This window comes from Ascochyta rabiei, chromosome 12, assembly GCF_004011695.2.
Source record: "Ascochyta rabiei chromosome 12, complete sequence".
In the NCBI taxonomy this organism is placed as follows: Eukaryota; Fungi; Ascomycota; class Dothideomycetes; order Pleosporales; family Didymellaceae; genus Ascochyta; species Ascochyta rabiei.
In genome coordinates this window covers 379,538-396,027 of record NC_082416.1, presented here as the reverse complement: position 1 = coordinate 396,027, position 16,490 = coordinate 379,538, and the positions used below count along the sequence as shown (strand labels likewise).

Sequence of the window (16,490 nt, the reverse complement as noted above, 5' to 3'; positions counted from 1 at the left end):
GATACCATGTGTGGCGAAGAGGGGGAGGGCGTCTATATCCATCCATCCATGCATCCATCCATCCATCCATGCATGCAGATATGTCCATTCCACTGCGAAGCGCAGACATGTCCCTCTCTCATTGAGCAAAAGAGTTGCGAGACTCGTCCGTCAGCGCAGTCTATCTAATCCCCTTCCGAGATGACGCCCACGCCATGATGTACTAACAGCCATGCATGCCATTCGCAACTTCAACCTATGATACATATCTTTACAATAAGCCCCGTGATGTAAAAGCCCCGTGATGTAAAAGGGCGATGAGTTAGAAGCCCCAGAACCTCGACACACGCGTCTTGACGGCCTCCCAGCTATTCAGCTTGGGCCTCACATCGAGGTAGAAATTCAGGCCCTGGCCGGCCTGCTGTCCCGGGCTCGTCTTGCCGGCGTAGAAATCAATGACATAGTCGACCTTGGTCCCGCAGCGGTCGACCACCCAATCATGGCGGTCAAACGGCGGCTGGTAGCCCAGCAGCGCGTTCCACCGAGCGCGCGGCGTCAGGCTGGTGCTCAGGCCGGAGAAGCTCTCGAGCTTGGGACCCCCGCAGGCGTCGCTCCCGCGGCCTGCTTCCCAGGCTTTGATCTCGTGCCAGGCGCGCTCGTTGACGGCGTTGTGGATCGGCACTATGGTCTTCATGTCCGAGGTTTGCGGGTCGAAGGACTTGCGGCGCATGGCGTCGAAGAACATGCGCTCGCTCGGGTAGATCCAGTTCCCCGTGGCTTTGTCCGCGCCCGTGTCTGCTTCGCTGTTGGCTGGGCGCGCGGTCGGCGCCGTGGGTTGGGCGCGCGGGATGGTGCTGATTTCGCGATCGGTGCCAAGGCGCAGGTGGGAGAGCAGGTGGGCGGCCGTGGGTGCGGGCGAGGCGGTGGATTGGTCCAGCGTCGACGAGTCGCAGGATTGCTGCACCGGCGAGGCGGCTGCTGATGTGGCTGCTTGTGATTGTGGCTGTGCTTGTGCTTGTGCTTGTGCTTGTGCTTGTGCTTGTGCTTGCGACGGCGGCGGCGGCGGCGGCGCAGATGTGTGAGGGTTGGGTTGGGTGTGAGGGTTGGGTTGGACGTTGCCGGCGGCGCGGGCTTGCTGGAGCCAGGCTTCGCGGGCTTTGTGGTCGACGGGACACCCGGCGGCGGCTGCTTCGTCGTGTTGCGAGGACATGGTGGCGGCGAATCGCGGGAGTGTCTGAACTGAAGTCTGAGCAAGGCAAGTCGCAAAAGCGGATGACGAGATGGTCGGCCAGAAGAGTTGAGCTTGGACTTTGTTCGGCATGCGATGAACGCCGGGTGCTGTGATTGGTGGGCCTCGACTACCACGCTTTTGGGCTAGCTCACCGCTTGAAAGGTGTTTAGCTTCACGAGGCGAGCGCGGGCAGCTCTATTGGAATCGAAAAGGAGGGACAGAAGAACAAACGCTCTGGGTTTGCCTGCTACGTCAGCTCACCATTCCTTGCAGACTGTCGCTGCATTGTGGTTGTTGGCCGTCAATATCCCACGAGACCCTGCATACACCAACAAATCCTCGACCCCACCAAACTTCACCCCCCTTTCCCTCCGCAAGTCCACAAGTCCACAAGTCCACAAGTCCACAAGTACACACTCCAAAGTGTACAATTCCACAAGTACAAGTCTACAAGTACAAGTACACCGTTCCACAAGTACAACTCCACAACTACAAATCCACAACTACAACTCCAAAAGTACAACTCCACAAGTACAACTCCACAAATACAATTACACAAGTACAATTGCACAAGTACAAGTACACACCTCCACACCTCGCACCGCCAACATGTCCGACATCTACCGTGCCAGCACCACCGCGCCCGTCAACATCGCCGTCATCAAATACTGGGGCAAGCGCGACCCCAAGCTCAACCTCCCCACAAACTCCTCCCTCAGCGTCACCCTCTCGCAGAACGACCTGCGCACGCACACGACCGCGTCCTGCTCCGCCTCCTACCCCGCCGAGGACTCGCTGCTCCTCAACGGCAAGCCGCAAGATGTGTCGGGCGCCCGAACACAAGCCTGCTTCCGCCAACTCAGGGCGCTGAGGAAGGACGTCGAGGCCAACGACTCGAACGCGCCCAGGCTCGCCGACCTGCCGCTGAAGATTGTGTCCGAGAACAACTTCCCCACCGCGGCCGGGTTGGCTAGCAGTGCCGCTGGCTTCGCGGCTCTGGTGCGCGCAATTGCGAACCTGTACGAGCTGCCTGCAGACCCCACCGAGCTCTCGCGCATCGCTCGTCAGGGCTCTGGCTCCGCGTGCAGGAGTTTGTTCGGGGGATACGTAGGATGGGAGCAGGGCTCTGCCGCAGACGGCTCGGACAGCAAGGCCTTCGAGGTCGCTCCCGCTAGCCACTGGCCGAACATGCGCGCCGTCATCCTGGTCGTCAGCGCGGCGAAGAAGGACGTCTCCAGCACAAGCGGCATGCAGACCACTGTCGCCACCTCCTCGCTGTTCGCCTCGAGGGCGAGCGAGACGGTCCCCAGGCGCATGAAGGAGATGCAGGAGGCTGTCGAGAACAAGGACTTTGAGACGTTTGCCAAGGTCACCATGATGGACAGCAACTCTTTCCACGCCACCTGCCTCGACACCTACCCGCCCATCTTCTACCTCAACGATGTTTCCCGGGCGGCCATCAAGATGGTCGAGCACATCAACGCAGCTGCTGGCAACATCATCGCAGCCTACACCTTCGACGCCGGTCCCAATGCCGTCATCTACTACCTCGAGGAGAACGAGAAGCAGGTGGCTGGCGTCTTCAAGACCCTCCTGGCCGACAAGGATGGCTGGAGCGGTGAGCGTGGCGCCAAGGTGCAGGGCAACTACGAGGCCGCCGAGAAGGCCAACACCGAGGCCGAGGTCGCTGTCGGTCTGCTCAAGGACGGTGTCAGCAGAGTCATCCTGACTGGCGTTGGGGAGGGCCCGCGAAGGACTGAGGAGAGTCTGATCAACGAAAAGGGCGAGCCAGTCTCAGTTCTGTATTAAAAGACACACAAGCAAAGCATTAGATACCCTCGAATGAAGCTACGTTTCCTGTGCTTGACCACACGTCGTGAATTGCGTAGCACCGGTGAATGAGCTGACGAGTGAAGTCTTTTCTTCTTCTTCTTCTTCTTCTTCAACAACAACAACAACAACAAAGCTAACAGGTGCTCGTCTGGAGCGCTGGCTGCTGGTAACGTGGCTCCCGCTGAAGCCAGCTCTGGCCTGCCTTCATCCTCTGGGTCTTGTGTGGACACTCCGACTTGTCCTGCTCGTTTGTGTGCTCGTGGTAGCTGCAAAAGTCCATGTTGAACAGCTGGTGTCGGTTCTGAAGGTCGTCTTTGCGCCACTTGCCCACCCTCTTGTAGAAGCGCAACAGGAAGTCGTGTGGTAGAGTGTCGTAGGCTTCCTCATCCTCTCCCTCGTCAAGGTCGAGCCTCCACACCATAAAGTAGCGGTCGACAATGAGGTCCAGCAGCGGGTCGGTAGGCGGCAAGTTGTGGAAGGCGTAGGCGATTGTCTCATACTCCTCAAGGGCAGGGCAGTCCGAGTCGTAGTCGTTGACGATGGCGCGGTTGAGCTGCCTTCGCAACAACGGTACGACGAAGCGGTCGGCAAAGACGTATAGCTTGAGGCGAAGCATCTTGGCCGAGACGCTGAAGGGGTTCGATGGATCAGCAATGCGGCGCCAGTCCGGGGACAAGGTAGGCAGTGTCTGCGTGTACAGCCACTCCACAAAGAGATTGAAGATACAGGGCGCGACGTCGCTGCCGAGTACCACGACGCGTTCGGAGGCCTCTCTCCAGGTGCCATTCAGCGCACGTTGGAAGTACTCGGAGTGGTGGCCAAGGAAGGTCTCGAGCATACGATACTTTACTCGATCAGGTCCGACCTCGATGGTGACCTCGCCAGGTATGGACATGCGTGCAACAGCACTGTCCACTAGTCAGTATCGAGTGGGGTTCTTGTTGATTACCGTGCGCACCTGTGGAGCGGAGGCTGGTCCTGACTACCCGTCTGCTGTGACGGAGCGGTAGCAGGACGGCTGAAGGGGTGATCTCTCCGCAGCTCAGCACACATTGCCTTGCGGGGTTTGTCGATCGCGTTACTCATGCCGGAGTCTGGGCGTGTCAGAGGATCGTGGGGTGAAGAGGCAAAGGTTGGTATTCACGGGCAGGACAGAATGCAGCCGCACCTTCCTCGTACTGGCGTCCTTGACGCAGGAGCGGTGTCGGCCGCTGCACCCTCGAGATGCAACAAGCAGTAAGGAGAGTAGGAGAGCGCGTTTGCATTGACTGTACACTACGCGCCGAGGACAGCGATTACATGGAAACCAAAAACAGGCCTAACGCCATGGTATAAGAGCTCCTCGAAAGTTCCCAAAGGCTAGAAATCAGATGGTGACAAGATGAGGCAGCGCGTCTAATCCAGGACTACAGCCAGGATGATGATGACCAGAACGATGGCCAGGATCAGCAACAGGATGCAGGCCTTACTCCTCGCGCTCTTCTGGTAGTTGCTCGCTTGCTTCAGGTTGACGTGTGCGCCTCTGGAAGCATCGTGCGTAACCTCGACATTCTCCTCGATGATGTCCAGCTGGGCGCCCTGCTCGTGGACCATGTGGGCGACATCACGGAACAGCTCGTTGAGCTCGCCGACCGACTGCTCGATGTTGCGGATCTCCGACTCGCGCTCGATGATGAGCGACTCTTGGAAGTCGACCTCGTCCTGGTTTGCCAATCGAAGCTGCTCCTGCTCCTGCTGCTGGCCAAACTCTGCACGCTCTGCGCTTGGCGATGCCTGGTCGTCGAGGGCCGCTCGTGCCGCAGACGCCGAAGCCCGCTCCTTGTCGAGAGACTGCTTCTGCAGCTGCTGGAACTCGGTGAGCGAGGCCTTGAACTCGCGGCTGAGCTTCGACTGCGTGAACCTCTGCGACGGCTGCCTGCTGTTAGCCCAGTCCCCGCCCGGCCAAGACACAGCTTCGACCTACGCCGACGTCATGCCACTGGCTGATCTTCTTGACGCCCTCTCCGATCTCCTTGAACTTCTCGGCCGTCTCTTCGGTCGTGGTCTTGACTCGTTCCCGCACCCGTGCGGTCTCGTGCTTGGTGCCCAGCTTGGAGATCTCGGTGGAGAGGCGGGCGACGTTGCGGGTCAGGGCGAACAGATCATCGGAGAGCTTGCTGGCGAAGTCGCGGAACTCTGGATCGTCGGCGTACTGCGGGTCATCCTCGCGCCGCCAGTGCGTCGGCTGGCTCTCGAGAGCAGAGCTGCGCTGGAAAGACATGCGGGCGGGTGAGTGCAGCAGGAGCGGGGTTCGGTCTGCGCAGGCGACAGCGATGGAGTCGGCGGTTGCGTGTTGATGGCGGCTGTGGCGGTGCCTGTGGCGGTGGCGGTGGCGGTGCCTGTGGCGGTCCAGCTTGGCGGCAGCGCGGATCATTGTTTCATTTGTTTGTTTGACAAGTCGGGCTGCCCTGTACAGCAGAGCAGGACGCGCACCCGCACCCGCACCCGCACCACGGACATGGCGGCACTCGCACCGCTGGGGACGCACACCCGCCCATACCGGGACTACCTGACGCCCTCGCTTCACACCAGGTTCGTACGAGCCAGCAAGTACACGCTGCTGCTATGCTACGCCATGGCATGCTGGATGGGCAATTGGAATCACCGTGGGCTGGACCTGCTACGCGCCAGAGAGCTCCTGCTAATCAGACTCGCAGTGGTATGGCTATGGCTACCCTTCGGCCCCACGGGCATTCGCACCCTTCTCCTCTTCATCCCCGCCCTCGCCATCTACTTGCTTCGAATCGCGCAATGGCACGTTGGCTCGCGACAAACTTTGACACGCGCCGAAACCTTCCAGAAGTACTTTTTCAGGAAGAACACCATCGTGACCTTCATCTTCTACGCCTTTTCTGCCTGGCTCTACAACGAAGTCTACACGTGGTCGCGCACCGCCGAGGACAGGCTGAACTTCACCGAGCTAGGGCGCGCCCATGAGCGGCTCAAGCTGAACGAGCGCCCGCTGTACTTGCGCTTCTTGTTCCTCGCACTGGCATTCGCCCAGACGGGCGTGCATTTGTGGAACGACTACGATCGAATCCATGTGCCAGCCATGCAACCCAGGACGCCTGGTGGCCAAGACGCAGCGGCCGAGACACCGGTGAGGAGGGGTCCCAAGCCGAGAATGGTGCTCTTGAAGCAGCTGCAGCCCATGTCCATCACCTCACTAAGGCTGGCACTGCTTGTCGCCGCCGTTGGGTCTGTTTCCTACTTCGCGGGGCCCCGCTACCTGATCTGGGAGTATTACTACAGCTTCAGCCGGTACTTCATCAGCTTGTCCAAAACATCCAAGCCAACTGGGCTGGCGCCTTTTGCGCCTTTGGTAGCCAAGTTCGTCACAGAAGGCACTTTCCTCGTGCTCCTGTGGGAGTTTGTCAACAAGGCTTTCGACCTGTACATCGCACAGGAGCCACTGAAGAACAACAAGCCCATTACGAGTGACTCCAAGGACCCTAACGGAACACTGCTGAACGGGCTGAAGTCGAACAAGGATGCCAACAAGGTAGGTTGCATAGTCATGGACCGACTCTCCAGCTGACAACCATAGGCTATGGCGTTTTGGGAATTGGCCCTCATTACCGAAGCGTTCCCTGACCGCCGGAAGACGATCTACAGCGAGATGGAACGCAAGAAAGCTGCAACCTTTCAGCAGGTCACCGACTTATGCCTTGCTGAGATCAGGCTCCTTGTCGACCGCTTGAACATTGGTCTCGACCCAACCTACCAACCTGCGGCTGCCTCGGCTGTGCCACAGCCCACGCCATCCGTCGATCTGGTCCCTCAGATCTCTCAGCCGCTCAAGGATGACAAGCAAGTCGTCGCTCTTCCACCGAAACCCAACACGAGGTGGGAGCATTTTGAGGCTGCAACATCCGGGATTGCCAAGCTGCACAGCTCACCAGGCAACTCCCAGCAAGCCTATGGTCGCGAGGCTATTCACAGGGGCATGAAGAAGGCCCAAGAAGGTGCTCAGCAGGCAGAATCCGCTGCATCGACCGCGTCCACCAAGATCCTGTCGTCACCCTTCGGCTATGTATTCAGCCATTCCCTACCACGCAGGGCAAAGCTCGTTGTCCTCGGTGCACCCTTCTCCCGCATCTCGCTGATCTGCAACGCCATCACTGCCCTCACGAACCTCGCCGTATTCTCTATTGCCGAGGATGCGATTGGGCGGTTCCACGAGAGCGTTCCGGCCATCGTACGCACCTTCACCGCAGCTATCAACAAGATGGATGCGTACATGGCGAGCCTCCAAGTTCACTGGAGCGACAAGGACACGTTAGCCAAGCCAGAAGGCGAACGCAAGAGAGTCGCAGAGGTGGAGCAGGTCAAAGACTGCCTACGAAAGGGGCTGCACAACGTTCTCGGGAGCTTCGAACAGTACTTGAGTGGTATGGGTATGAGCAGGCTGGAGGTATCCGATGCGCAAAAGGCAGCAGCTGTGGCGAGGCAGCCTGAGATGATGCAAGCGCCTGCTGCCAGGTAGAAGAGGCCTATAGACAGCCATTCACTACGTACTTGATTGGCGAGAGGATCGTTGGCATGGACGGACAAACGCATTCGCTGATGCCCAAAACGTGAAGGCACAAACGCCACTAGACAAAGCAGCTTGTACGCGATGATTGTCCTGCTCTTACCACGCCGCCGGACTCAAGCCGTGCATCTCCTCGGAACGATGCGACGGAACTTTAGCCCAGACGTATTTGAGTATCGAAAGCCTCCAAGCCACCCATCGACTACCGTGATGATGGCCCAGAAGTCGTGCCGACAACCATGCCTCCCTCCCTCCCTCTGACGCGGTTCAAGCTCCCAGCCAGCACGACGGGCCAGAACCGCCGACGAGCGAGCACGCAAGCGAACCGCCTCCATGGCGCAACGCATGAATCCTCTCACACGGCCCACACGCTGCCACCGTCACCCAAGAGGTGGTCGTCTCACGAGCCCGCAGGGCCTACGCGGCCCCTCTGCTGGGACCCCCCGCACCACCACGGCCCATTACCACGGCCCACCACCACGGCCCACTACCGCGGCCCACTACCACGAGGCCCTGGCTTGGTGGTTTGACCAGATCCGAGACCCGTCGCGGTGCTGGGGTTGGGGGCTTCTAGTGGGTGCCTAGCATCTGATCTGCCAGAGAGGCTCCCACCGCGGACCGTGCGGTGGAAAGCTCCGAGCCGCGCTTAGTTGGGCTTGTTACTTGTGTAGGTATGCGTGTGTGAGTGTGTATGTGTGTATGTATGTATTTGTGTATGTATGTATTTGTGTGTGTGTGTGTGTGTGTGCTAGTTGTCTCACGTAGACATGTCGTCCGCTCGCGTCTCATTGGTAGAGAGGTGTGCGGGATGGACTCCGTAAATAGAGTTTCTGCCGCGGTTGGTGTGGGAAGAGAGTTCTGGGCGGCAGTCCTGTGTGAGTGGGTGCTCTGGCTACGCATGGCTTGTTCTCGATGCACTTTGGTCGACGCTGTTTGATGCTTCTTCTCAGCGCAATGCCAGTACGCATGGCCATGGTCAGTCGTGTCCTGTTTGAGCGGCGGACGGCGGACGACGGACGACAACTCGCGGAGCTGCGATAGGCTGGCATGGGAGTTGGCATGTCACTGTGTAGTCCCATGCAAGACATGGTTCTGCACAGCATGTGTGGATGTGGTACGCAAATGTACCTGCATGATTGTCATGCGTCTCGTCCAAGCCTCGGGGTAGATGTGCGCCAGGCACGAAGCTTTCCACCGTGCGTCGGAGAGAGGTCCGCGAGGACGGGTCGAGAGAGCATTAAGCATGGCCCGAATGTGTGTGTCCTGCATGCAAGGCATCCGCCATGCCTGTACATTCCCAAACAGGCAACTTCAATTTACTGTTTCGAGTAGTGACATGTTGGGGGATGGAGACGGACTAAGCGCTACGTCGCTCGGCACCGCTCCGAGTCGGCACTGCGCGCCTACGCCTTCCTGTGCGGCAGGGCAGGTAGACAGCATCGTCGCTTGTCTGTGCATGGGGCTTGCGAGCGAGGAGTGGGCTAGGGTGTCTATGTAGTGGATACAACCTATGCTCATGGCGGTCCAGGCATGGCGATACTATGCGCAGTAAACCTTTACAGATATATGTGTACGCTTTTGATTCAGGAACAAGAAAGGCAAATTCGTTTGCCAATTATACGTGTTGCAGGCAGCACTAGCTTTCTTACAGGCCTATCTTACAATATTAAGGGTACAGCGTCATTATGCATGAAATGCCGAGGGCCTGGCCGACCTGGGGCTCGATGGTGGAGTGGGAAGATTCACGGACAACCTGTCCAAGAGTCCAAGACTGGGCCAGGTTTAGTCCGTCTTTGGCTTCTTCTTCCCAATGTTGTAGCCCCACTTCCTAAGCGTCTTTACGACCTTGGGCAGGACGGCAGCGGTAAGTGGAACGCGAAAGAAGATCAAAGACTTGTGGACGAGGTAAGCCAAACCAAGCTGGGTCCAGATGGCTAGATTCAGGTCAGTCACCGGGGAGAGAGCGCAAGGCACAGGACCATGCTTACACGCGTCACCGCCGTTTCGCGCTTTGACGGCCGCTACTTCGCCAGCATCCAGACTGCCCTCCCTCAAGGTCGCCTCAGCCGTGTCCTCGGATGCATGCTTCTCTGCCGAAGTGGTTCCTGCAGTCGGGAAGACGACTCGTACGAGATTCCAGAAGGCATCTTTGACGACCTCCTCATAATGGCCTATCCTGTCTGTGCCGAGGAGTCGCACGGCAAGGAAGCAGACGGGGAAGTCGAGGGCGGATAGTGCCAGATATACACCCAGAGCCGCCCAGCCATACTCTTTCGAGAGAGCCTTGAGTTTCTGCGACAGCGACTGCGCCGGCTCGGGGCTGCCCAAGTGTGGCGTTGGATCATGATGTGATGCATTCGGCTTGTTGCTGTTGCTGTTGCTGTGGCTGTTGCTGTTGCTGTTGCTGTGGCTGTTGCTTTTGCTGTTGCTGTGGCTGTTGCTTTTGCTGTTGCTGTGGCTGTTGCTTTTGCTGTTGCCGTGGCTGTGGCTGTTGCTGTTGCTGTTGAAGCGGAGGGAGCGGAAGCGGCGTGCGAGGGCGGATCGCTGGAATCGAAAGTACAGCAACGCACTGTGCTGCAACGTCTCTCGTCGTGCTCGGGTCCGGGCAGAGGGCTGAGTGGAGGAGAACAAGCTCCTGGCGAATGGCGCAAACGCGCGCGACACAGGGCTCCTTGCTGCCTGAGATGCCCCAAACAGGAGCTGCCCTGGTCGAATGCGTGCGACTCGCGTCTTCATGGAGAGTGGCGGTCGGTGTGTAGGTGGAGTGAAAGGGCGCTCACGTGCCGAGTTTCTGTATCAGGTGGTTGTCGCAGTGTGTTCGTCAAGTGCATGTTTCGTCGCAGTGACGATAAAACCGCCAGGGTCCCTCGCTGCGGTCGGCGAAAAAAAGCTCCGACCTGCTTGCACCCGCCTCGAGGCTCGAGCACACCGCCCTACTGTTTGGAGCGCCGTTCAGGACCTTCAGGCACCGCACGAGGAAACATCATGTGTCACCCTGCGACGTGCAGCATCGGAGAGACAAACCTTCTCGCTGGCTTCTCTTCTCGCCTCACTCTGGGCCGTGCAGGTACAAGAGCGAACAATCGACTGAGTCGCGGTTGTCGGCGCTAGCACCGGACGGTGCCTCACTGCCTCTCGCATCCTCGAGCCAAGTTCCAACCATCATCTGATTCATTTCCGTGCGTACGGCGTACGGACAGGTGATCCTCTTCCGGGCCGAAGCCAGACCTTGGGAAGACGAATGCGTCGAGTAAGTCGAGGTTCCCCGGGCCACAGCAGCGGCAGCAGCGGCAGCAGCGGCTTTGGCATCCAGGAACCAGGCATCACAATTTCCGAGCCGGCAGCGACTCTGGAGAATCGCCGTCATCCTGATTCCGGAGCATGCGTGTCATCCTTGATTGGCAACTTCACGGCTTGCGCTGAGATTGCCGTCCCAATCGAGTATTCTCTTCGACTGCATGGCGTCGAAGAGCCTCTCCAGAAGAGGCTCCGACCTGGCTCCATGCAGCTGCACATCAAAGGCGCCTGAGAAACGGCATGGAACAGCTCTGGCTGTCAGCTTGCGGTGGCGCAACATAGTTCATGGGTCGTGCGTGCAACTCGTCCTCGCTTCGTCCTGTGCTGCTGTGGAACATAGCCTTGGTCCTGCATGTCACATAACGCCGAGCAAACATGAGTCGATGCCACTACTTGTGAGATTGTGAGAGGTCATGTTCCCGCTGAACGCCGTTCAACATCGCCTCATGCTGCCTAGACTTTGAAGCCTTCTCTCCACCGAACGCTGTCGGCTGTCAACGCTCTTCTGCCGGCGCTCTTCTTCTTGCACCGCTTCGTACTGGCTCGAATTCAGCAGTGCGGGGCAGACGCATATACTATGGTAGCTTCAAGATCAGGCAATGCGGGTCCAACTCTATGCGAACCTATCTGCTGGTAACAGTAGCGCGCGTGTGGAACAAGGAGGAGACTCCACTACACTTTATTACCTGGAGCGCTTGAGTCGGCGCTGTCGTGTCGCACATTTATCCCTACCACCCTACATGTCAATCACCAGACGCACATTGGGCGCAGGCGCAGGCCGAGTAATGGCGCATCGAGAGGCTCCGCGTCACCGCGTGGGACCATCTGGGAGAATGGCGTTGGCCTGCTTTGCGGACGCAGCCGGCTGCTAGCCATTGCCAACGTTCAACGTCAGCCTATCTCGAGCTAACAATGAATCCATACATGCTATGCTCGCCAATTGGCTCACATGCTGCTTCCTCCCTGCAGCAACGTGCTGCATATGTCGTCCAACTCGAACGCCCAAGCATGCGGGATCCTCAGCAACGGACCATGATGATATCACGACATCACGACATCACGACATCACAGCATCGTCTCGTTTCTTGCGTGGCAAAGCCCCTGACTTTCGTCTGCTGGCCTTATTGTCGTTGGGGACGCTCTCTCAAGCTGTCAAGCTCTCAAGCTCTCAAGCTCTCAAGCTCTCAAGCTCTCATCCGCTAGCTGGATCGAGAACACGGCTTTGAAGCGGCTTGGAGCCTGACTGCGGGACCTGCGAAGGTTTACGGGCTGCGAACAAAGTTTTCGGCGCACCAACAACCCTGCTACTGCACCAGTCTCAAACTTGGGCCTTCTGCGCATCGACACTGGCGAGTGCTAGGACCTTGTTCATCTTTCAGGCGCGTCAAGTCCCCTTCAGGCAGCGTCTGATCCCTGGTTGGTTGTGCGACTGAGTCGTTCGTGGTTTGTCAGAACTAAAATGTTCCAGGATAGCGGATACAGCTGGTCTTGGCCTGGGAACGCTGTCTTGCGTCCCACCTAATTGCTCGGCTCCTTCTTTTCTCCTTGGTGAAGCCCAGCCGTCACGCTTTTCGGTGGACCAGGGCTCTGGCTTCACACGTTCGTTGGACGGATAGTCCGCAACTTGGTGTCGCCGCACCCACTTGTCCGCTTCACAGCTTGACAGCGCCCAAAACGGCACGCTCCCGGAACCAACTGTTTGAGGCCTTGACCAAGCTCTCGTCTTACGCAGCTGCATGAGTTCGTGCTCGGGGTCTGCCAGCTTCTCCACGTGGGTTCGCTCTCCTTCGTAAAATGACTATTAATATGCTTTTGTATATATAGTCCACTCCCGCACTACCCCCTCACCTCTCCTACTTTCACGGCTTCACCGAGCATCGCTCTTTTCGGTCTTGTTATCAACAAGCACACCACTGTCCCTTCGTCAACAAATTCCTTGAGCGTCTCTCTCTGCAAAAGCAACCTCGTCCATCCGCCATTACTCGCTCTACAACAACATGGGTGGTAACACAGAATACCTAGCCGGCTACGGTCAACTCTCCCTTGGGCAAGCTGTTCACATCGCACAAAATAGTGAAGGTGGTGTCGACCAACATCTTGCTCAATTCCTCGAGAAGAGGTTAGCGGACGTTTGGGCAAAACTCAACGCTGAACCCACATCATACATCCTTCCGGCAGACGAATTCGCTCTCCTCAACTACTACCGGCCACGCTTCGGCGACTCTGTGGTTGTCAAAGACGCGACAAAACGATTCTGGGACAATCACAAAGGTACTGCTTGACTGAGTGCATCCCTGTTTGTAATTCCCATCCCTTGACGAGGTACCCGACCACGTTGCTTCTTGTGTGACATGCGCATGCTAACTCGACACTCTAGATTAAGTTCACTCGACATAAAGTTCTCCTATAGGCGTTTTAGCGGATTGTAAAACTTTGGATTCTCGCACGATACCTCATACGACGGCGTTACCGCTTTTCCTTGGCGACGACTACGACTCAGGTGGCATCCATGGTCCTGATGCGTGTCATGTACAATTCAGAGCAGAGCTGCAGCCCACTGATTGGGTGGCAAAACAAAGAGATGGCAACGGAGCGGCAAAAGCCGCCACATCGTTCGCCATACAACCACAGGCTGCTAAAACATTGTTCCATTTGTTTAATGCTGGTCACGGTCCCTCGTGTTGCACTTGCATTCCTGATCACGCCACCAAAACTGCTGCGTCAGAATCCTGCTCTCGGCAATCCTGCTCTCAACAGTCCTGCCAATGATGAGTCTCCCCTGCTCGAATGTCTGCAGGTTGCGCCTCCCATTGCAATCCCCCCAGCGACATGTCACCAAACTCTAATGGTACACACCTTTGCCCTCTCGTATGGCCAACCTTTCGTAGGTACGTCATAAGCTTGCCGAACATCTCTCTCCAATACATGTGATGCGAACGTCTGTTCATGCGAAAGCGCTTATCGATCAATATACTCACCAAGCCGCATAGGCCAGTACTACCCGCCAAATTGCAGATACAACCGTGTAGTCTTCAACCTGACCGTCACTTCTGCAGGACGTCAGTTCGATCGACTCGCTTTGATGTTTTTTGACGATGTCGAGATATTCCGGACATCGACGGCAGAGCCGACTCATAATGGCATTGTGTGGAAGTACGCCAAGGATATGAGTAGCTATCTTGCCTTGTTCAAGCAACCTCATAAGATCATCTTCGATCTTGGGAACCTTGTAGACGACACGTATACCGGAGCTTGGCAAACTACCTTGACAGCGACTTACTTCACTGCCGACGATTTGCTGGTGCCCGCGGATACCATCTTCCCAGTATCTGCGCGCCGATCTTCCGCAGATAGGCCGAGTCATTTCACCCTACCTGCGTCAAGAGCCATCGATGCTCTGAAGATCCCGCAGAATGCCAGGAGAGCCGTGTTTTCGATATCGGCTTGTGGTCAGGCTGCTGAAGAGTTTTGGTGGAGCAATGTCCTCTCGTCTGATTCACAAGTATTTGGCGACGACGATGTTCTCTACGGTCACTCGCCCTTCCGAGAGCTACAACTCTTTATTGACGACCAACTGGCTGGTGTTGCATGGCCGTTCCCAGTGATCTTCTCAGGGGGTGTCGTTCCTGCATTTTGGAGACCCCTCGTAGGCATCGATACATTCGACCTGGTTGAAGACGAGATCGACGTAACACCATTCCTTCCGAGACTCAACGACAACGAGGACCACGTCTTTGAAATCCGAGTGGTTGGTATAGAGGACAATGGTCACGGCCATGGCGAGCTCACGCAGTCAATTGAATCAAATTGGGTGGTTACAGGCAAGCTGTTCATTTGGCTTGATGCTGACTCTAGCATTGTCACAGGTACGAGTCACACAATACAACGCCCAATCCCTTCGATCAGCGTATTCTCCAGCGCAGTCAAGGACGTTGTCGACTCGCTCCAGTACTCGGTTTACGTCTCTCGCTTCATCCACATCTCATCCACCCTCGAGACATCGAAAGGCCCAGAAGAGGTCTCTTGGACCCAGAATCTTGTATACTTCAATCACGGCACGCTCACAGGCAAGGGCAACGACCAGATCGTCTGGCAGAACACGAGTGGAAACAACACATCACCATCCTCGACTTATTTCAAGTCCTTTGCGTACCCCCTGTGGGTTACCTCGTCTTACCGAGCACCCCCGAGCGGTGGCTTTGCCATTGATGCTACGATACGGCGAGCCAAGAATATCGAGCAGACCGGTGAACTTGCCTTTCACGACGGATGGAAGCCAATGGCGTCTAAATACGCAATATACAATGGAACAAGACTAGGAAATTCACAAAACGGCACGGCATCTTACATCAGTACCCCAGCGCAGAAGATATCACATGGCTTTGGCAGTATGGAGCAACACTATGTGCTTAGCGGCATTGACGGCGTTTGCGAACCAACGGTTCACAATGACGAAGTGCTTTACCAACAGGGCATACTTGCAGTGAATGGATCAGTAGTGGCCGGTGGGGAGGCTTCTGAGGATCAGACAACCGGCTTATGATGCTGGACTAGACTGTGCTCGTGGCCACAAACTGCAGGTTCTTGCAACGGAGGGCATTGGGCCGCTGCTGGGGAGAAGGCCGCACTAAGGGAAGATGAGTGTGAATACTATGGCAAATAGAAACAGCATCAGGGAAGAAGATTGGCACATGCATGAGACACTTCACGAACATGCTACGTATCACTACAAGGTGGAATAGCAGTGTATGAGACAGCATTTCCAGGCGCTCACCTGGAGTTGGGATTCTTGATCACAAGCCTAGGTGGGCATCTTGCGGCAACGGACTTTCTCTAAGCTCCAGTCACAGAACGGCAGTGGCTCATAGCATACGACCATAGCCAACACTGCATTATTAATCCACACATATCCACAGTCTGCAGTTTCCACTACACAGCGTCACGTCAGGCACTGCGACACTGCCTCCAGTCAAACACGGCACACTCTCTTTGCACAGTCGTCGCATCTAGATCATCTTTCAGATTCCATGCATCTTGGGCATCTTCAGGAGTCAAGCATTTCAGCATCTTAGGCCCCGCATGTGTCCCACATGGTCGACGCGCACATCGCGGCAAGCCGACGATGTGAATGTGGATGTGGGTGCTCCCCACATCACTAGTCGTAGTGTATGTGGATGTCTAGGTAAGTGGGTGGTGTCGCCTTCTGAGCCGCGCTATAATGCCTCACATTATCAGGATGGCATGAGCTCTTGCCTAAGCTAGAAGCGAACTGGGTCCGGATCGGATGAGTTGATGTGCGGACGTAAGGCTGATGATTGACTTAGCAAGGCTCAAGCACTCTACAGAAGATCGCCAGCGGATACTGCCATGTTGGTTTGGATACCAGGCTCCCATCGCCGAAGAGCAGCCAAAAGCTTTGCATCGGGCACCCCGAGGATGTTACCTTCGATCGGCGTGGGATGATCTACGCTCTGCCGTCTTCATCAAGACTCCAACCCTCCACCGGTTGCGCACCGAGGGCTGTCGAGGGTTCAGCTTGAGCTACGCGCGATGGAATGCATGACGCAGGAAGTATGC

At 56.8% G+C, this 16,490-nt stretch overlaps 9 protein-coding genes across 9 annotated transcripts, besides 15 other annotated features; 5 read left to right on the top strand and 4 right to left on the bottom strand.

The window, feature by feature from the left end:
• Positions 1-36: 36 nt before the first annotated feature.
• Positions 37-70: a tandem repeat.
• A 231-nt stretch (positions 71-301) lies between these two features.
• Positions 302-1,300, bottom strand: EKO05_0007221 (Holocytochrome-c synthase; the record flags this gene model as incomplete). Its single annotated transcript, XM_038947595.1, has 1 exon — positions 302-1,300. One exon carries the CDS (start codon positions 1,298-1,300, stop codon positions 302-304), a length of 999 nt encoding a protein of 332 aa, XP_038792315.1.
• Positions 859-903: a tandem repeat.
• Positions 944-967: a tandem repeat.
• Positions 968-1,027: a tandem repeat.
• Positions 1,028-1,050: a tandem repeat.
• Positions 1,062-1,091: a tandem repeat.
• Positions 1,301-1,584: 284 nt separating the features above from the next.
• Positions 1,585-1,665: a tandem repeat.
• A 154-nt stretch (positions 1,666-1,819) lies between these two features.
• Positions 1,820-3,019, top strand: EKO05_0007220 (Diphosphomevalonate decarboxylase; the record flags this gene model as incomplete). Its single annotated transcript, XM_038947596.1, has 1 exon — positions 1,820-3,019. One exon carries the CDS (start codon positions 1,820-1,822, stop codon positions 3,017-3,019), a length of 1,200 nt encoding a protein of 399 aa, XP_038792316.1.
• Positions 3,020-3,126: 107 nt separating this feature from the next.
• Positions 3,127-3,154: a tandem repeat.
• Positions 3,154-3,174: a tandem repeat.
• A 2-nt stretch (positions 3,175-3,176) lies between these two features.
• On the bottom strand, positions 3,177-4,129 carry EKO05_0007219 (uncharacterized protein; the record flags this gene model as incomplete). The annotated part of the gene is made up of 2 exons (XM_038944565.2): positions 3,177-3,951; positions 4,002-4,129. The coding sequence occupies 2 exons, from the start codon at positions 4,127-4,129 to the stop codon at positions 3,177-3,179; spliced, it is 903 nt and encodes a 300-aa protein (XP_038792317.2).
• Positions 4,130-4,438: 309 nt separating this feature from the next.
• Positions 4,439-5,456, bottom strand: EKO05_0007218 (SNAP receptor; the record flags this gene model as incomplete). The annotated part of the gene is made up of 2 exons (XM_038944544.1): positions 4,439-4,954; positions 5,007-5,456. The coding sequence occupies 2 exons, from the start codon at positions 5,454-5,456 to the stop codon at positions 4,439-4,441; spliced, it is 966 nt and encodes a 321-aa protein (XP_038792318.1).
• Positions 4,762-4,783: a tandem repeat.
• Positions 5,353-5,431: a tandem repeat.
• An 84-nt stretch (positions 5,457-5,540) lies between the features above and the next one.
• On the top strand, positions 5,541-7,568 carry EKO05_0007217 (uncharacterized protein; the record flags this gene model as incomplete). The annotated part of the gene is made up of 3 exons (XM_059636996.1): positions 5,541-5,688; positions 5,740-6,584; positions 6,630-7,568. 3 exons carry the CDS (start codon positions 5,541-5,543, stop codon positions 7,566-7,568), a joined length of 1,932 nt encoding a protein of 643 aa, XP_059492979.1.
• Positions 7,569-7,855: 287 nt separating this feature from the next.
• Positions 7,856-8,146, top strand: EKO05_0007216 (uncharacterized protein; the record flags this gene model as incomplete). Its single annotated transcript, XM_059636995.1, has 1 exon — positions 7,856-8,146. One exon carries the CDS (start codon positions 7,856-7,858, stop codon positions 8,144-8,146), a length of 291 nt encoding a protein of 96 aa, XP_059492978.1.
• Positions 8,147-8,280: 134 nt separating this feature from the next.
• Positions 8,281-8,364: a tandem repeat.
• Positions 8,365-9,398: 1,034 nt separating this feature from the next.
• On the bottom strand, positions 9,399-10,352 carry EKO05_0007215 (DUF1279 super; the record flags this gene model as incomplete). The annotated part of the gene is made up of 2 exons (XM_059636994.1): positions 9,399-9,550; positions 9,605-10,352. 2 exons carry the CDS (start codon positions 10,350-10,352, stop codon positions 9,399-9,401), a joined length of 900 nt encoding a protein of 299 aa, XP_059492977.1.
• Positions 9,980-10,122: a tandem repeat.
• Positions 10,353-10,889: 537 nt separating the features above from the next.
• Positions 10,890-10,917: a tandem repeat.
• Positions 10,918-12,054: 1,137 nt separating this feature from the next.
• Positions 12,055-12,108: a tandem repeat.
• An 802-nt stretch (positions 12,109-12,910) lies between these two features.
• On the top strand, positions 12,911-13,295 carry EKO05_0007214 (uncharacterized protein; the record flags this gene model as incomplete). Its single annotated transcript, XM_038947599.2, has 2 exons — positions 12,911-13,184; positions 13,291-13,295. 2 exons carry the CDS (start codon positions 12,911-12,913, stop codon positions 13,293-13,295), a joined length of 279 nt encoding a protein of 92 aa, XP_038792322.2.
• Positions 13,296-13,572: 277 nt separating this feature from the next.
• Positions 13,573-15,456, top strand: EKO05_0007213 (uncharacterized protein; the record flags this gene model as incomplete). Its single annotated transcript, XM_038944530.1, has 2 exons — positions 13,573-13,801; positions 13,904-15,456. The coding sequence occupies 2 exons, from the start codon at positions 13,573-13,575 to the stop codon at positions 15,454-15,456; spliced, it is 1,782 nt and encodes a 593-aa protein (XP_038792323.1).
• Between the last annotated feature and the right edge of the window lie 1,034 nt (positions 15,457-16,490).